This window comes from Grammomys surdaster, unplaced genomic scaffold, assembly GCF_004785775.1.
Source record: "Grammomys surdaster isolate TR1022 unplaced genomic scaffold, NIH_TR_1.0 316, whole genome shotgun sequence".
In the NCBI taxonomy this organism is placed as follows: Eukaryota; Metazoa; Chordata; class Mammalia; order Rodentia; family Muridae; genus Grammomys; species Grammomys surdaster.
Window position 1 is genome coordinate 253,742 of NW_021604735.1, and position 1,967 is coordinate 255,708.

The following is a 1,967-nucleotide window of genomic DNA, read 5'->3' on the forward strand; positions in this document are numbered from 1 at the left end:
TGAGGGGCTGGGGGCGTGGCTCAGTGGTAGAGCCCCTGCCTAGAATCTCTTAGAGAAGAGTTAGGAGTATGGGTCTTTGGTAGAGCACTTCCCTACCATGCAAGAAGTCCTTGGCTCCATCTCCGGAACTGCAAAACCAAAGCCAGTGCTAAATGAATGGCTCTACCATTGAATAACCAGTGCTTTGGGCCTGTCCCTTGAGACTCTCTAAGCTCCTCTCACACAGAGAGCACCAGGACCCAGGTTTTCTGGTATAGAGTCTCCTCTGGGAAGCTGGGCACCCCTGGAGTTTACCTTATAGTACTTGTTGTTATAGAGGCAATTGCAGAAAGACTCATTGATACATTGGTTATTACTAAACAAAAACTCAGGATTGCAGACACAGCCAGGAATGCAGGGGGGCTGGCAGCTGGGCTTGGGGCTCTCACAGGATGCTGGGCATGCACACGATTCAAAGTGGGAATTTGGAGGGCAGCTCTCTGAAAGGAAAACACAGCTTTCGTCAGGCTGCTCATCTCCCCCAGAAGCCTCCCTGCCTCTCTCCTACCCTGGACTCAAGTTTTTTTCTCAATAAGCTTGCACTTATTCTACTATAAAAAGAAGGAAGAGGAGGAGGAGGGGGAAGAAGGGGAGGAGGAGTAGGAGGAGAAGGAGATATCTGGGCATGGTGGTATAAGTGGGAAGACAAGGTGAAAAGACTGTTAGGAGTTCAAGGCCATCTTCATATTCATTTGAGGCCAGGACCTTGTCTCTAAACCAAAAACAAACAAACAAATAAAAAAACAATGAAAATATGATCAATGCTATCATGAGGATGAATCTTGAAAACATTGTACTCATGAACACATATGTATGACTTATTCAGGTCAAGGTCACATGTAGTGGTACTTGTCTGTAATCCTAGTACTCTGGAGACCAAGACAAGGAGATTATCAATTTGAGGCTATCCTGAGCTATGTAGGAAGGCACAAGGGAAAGAAGACGGGGGGGGGGGGGGGAATAGAATAGGGAGAAGCGTTGGGAGAAAGAGGAGGAAGGAAGGGGGCTGAGAATGCGGCTCAGTTGGTTTATAGCTGGTGTATTGGCCCACAAAGTGTAGACTTTTCAAGAATCTCGCTCCCACAGTCCAACCTGCTCTTCAGCAGGAGTTCCTGAACTCCATCTGGCTGTGGGTCTCTGCATCTGTTTTCATCAGTTGTGGGATGAAGCCTCTCCGATGACAGTTGGGTTAGGCAACAATCTATGAGCCAGATGGGTCAAAGGCACCACAGAATCAATAACCTGGGATCAGAGGGGCTTGCTGAGACTGAACCAACCATCAGGGAGCCTGCATGGGTCTAACCTAGGTCCTCTGCATATGTCATACTTGGTGTTTTTATGGGACTCCTAACAGAGGGTGCATGGCCTGTTTCTGACACTTTTGTCTGCTTTGGGGACCCTTATCCTCCTACTAGGTTGCCTAGTCCATTCTTATTATGAGAGGAGGTGTCCAATCTTATTGCATCTTGATATGCCATGTTTGGTTGATAGCCCTGGGAGACCTCCCTTCTCTGAAGGCAAATGGAGGAGGGGGGCATGGAGGGTGTGGAGAAGGTGAGGACAGAAAGAGGGAGGGGAAACTGTGGTAGGAATGTCATATATGACAAAAAAAAAAAAGCACCTCCTTCCCTAACTTCCTCCTTCTCATCTCTACTTGCTCCAACCACCTCATGCCTGTGGTAGTTGGGGCCATACCGGTCACTGAGACACCTGGAGGCTTTGAAAGGCTTGGTCCAATGGGCATGAGCGGAGGACTTGGACAGGTTGGTCCACATGCTGTGGCTGTCTGCATGACAGTAGACTGCTCTGTAAGGAGAGTGGTCTCTTGATTGGAAACAGTGGTCTCTTCAGACGGGATGGTGGTCTCCTCAGAAGGGACAGTGGTTTCTTCTGTAGGGATGGTGGTCTCTTCAGGAGGGACAGTGGTT

General features: G+C 48.7%; 1 protein-coding gene across 1 annotated transcript in view; it reads right to left on the bottom strand.

The window, feature by feature from the left end:
* The window catches only part of Zan (zonadhesin), a 94,237-nt gene that overhangs the window by 80,328 nt on the left and 11,942 nt on the right, over positions 1–1,967 (bottom strand). Inside the window, exons 13-14 of the mRNA XM_028777870.1 lie at positions 1,707–1,967; positions 282–496 (exon numbers count right to left, since the gene is read on the bottom strand). The exon at positions 1,707–1,967 is cut by the window's right edge and continues 916 nt beyond it. Coding sequence (XP_028633703.1) covers positions 282–496; positions 1,707–1,967 — 476 coding nt within the window. The remainder of the gene's footprint in view (positions 1–281; positions 497–1,706) is intronic.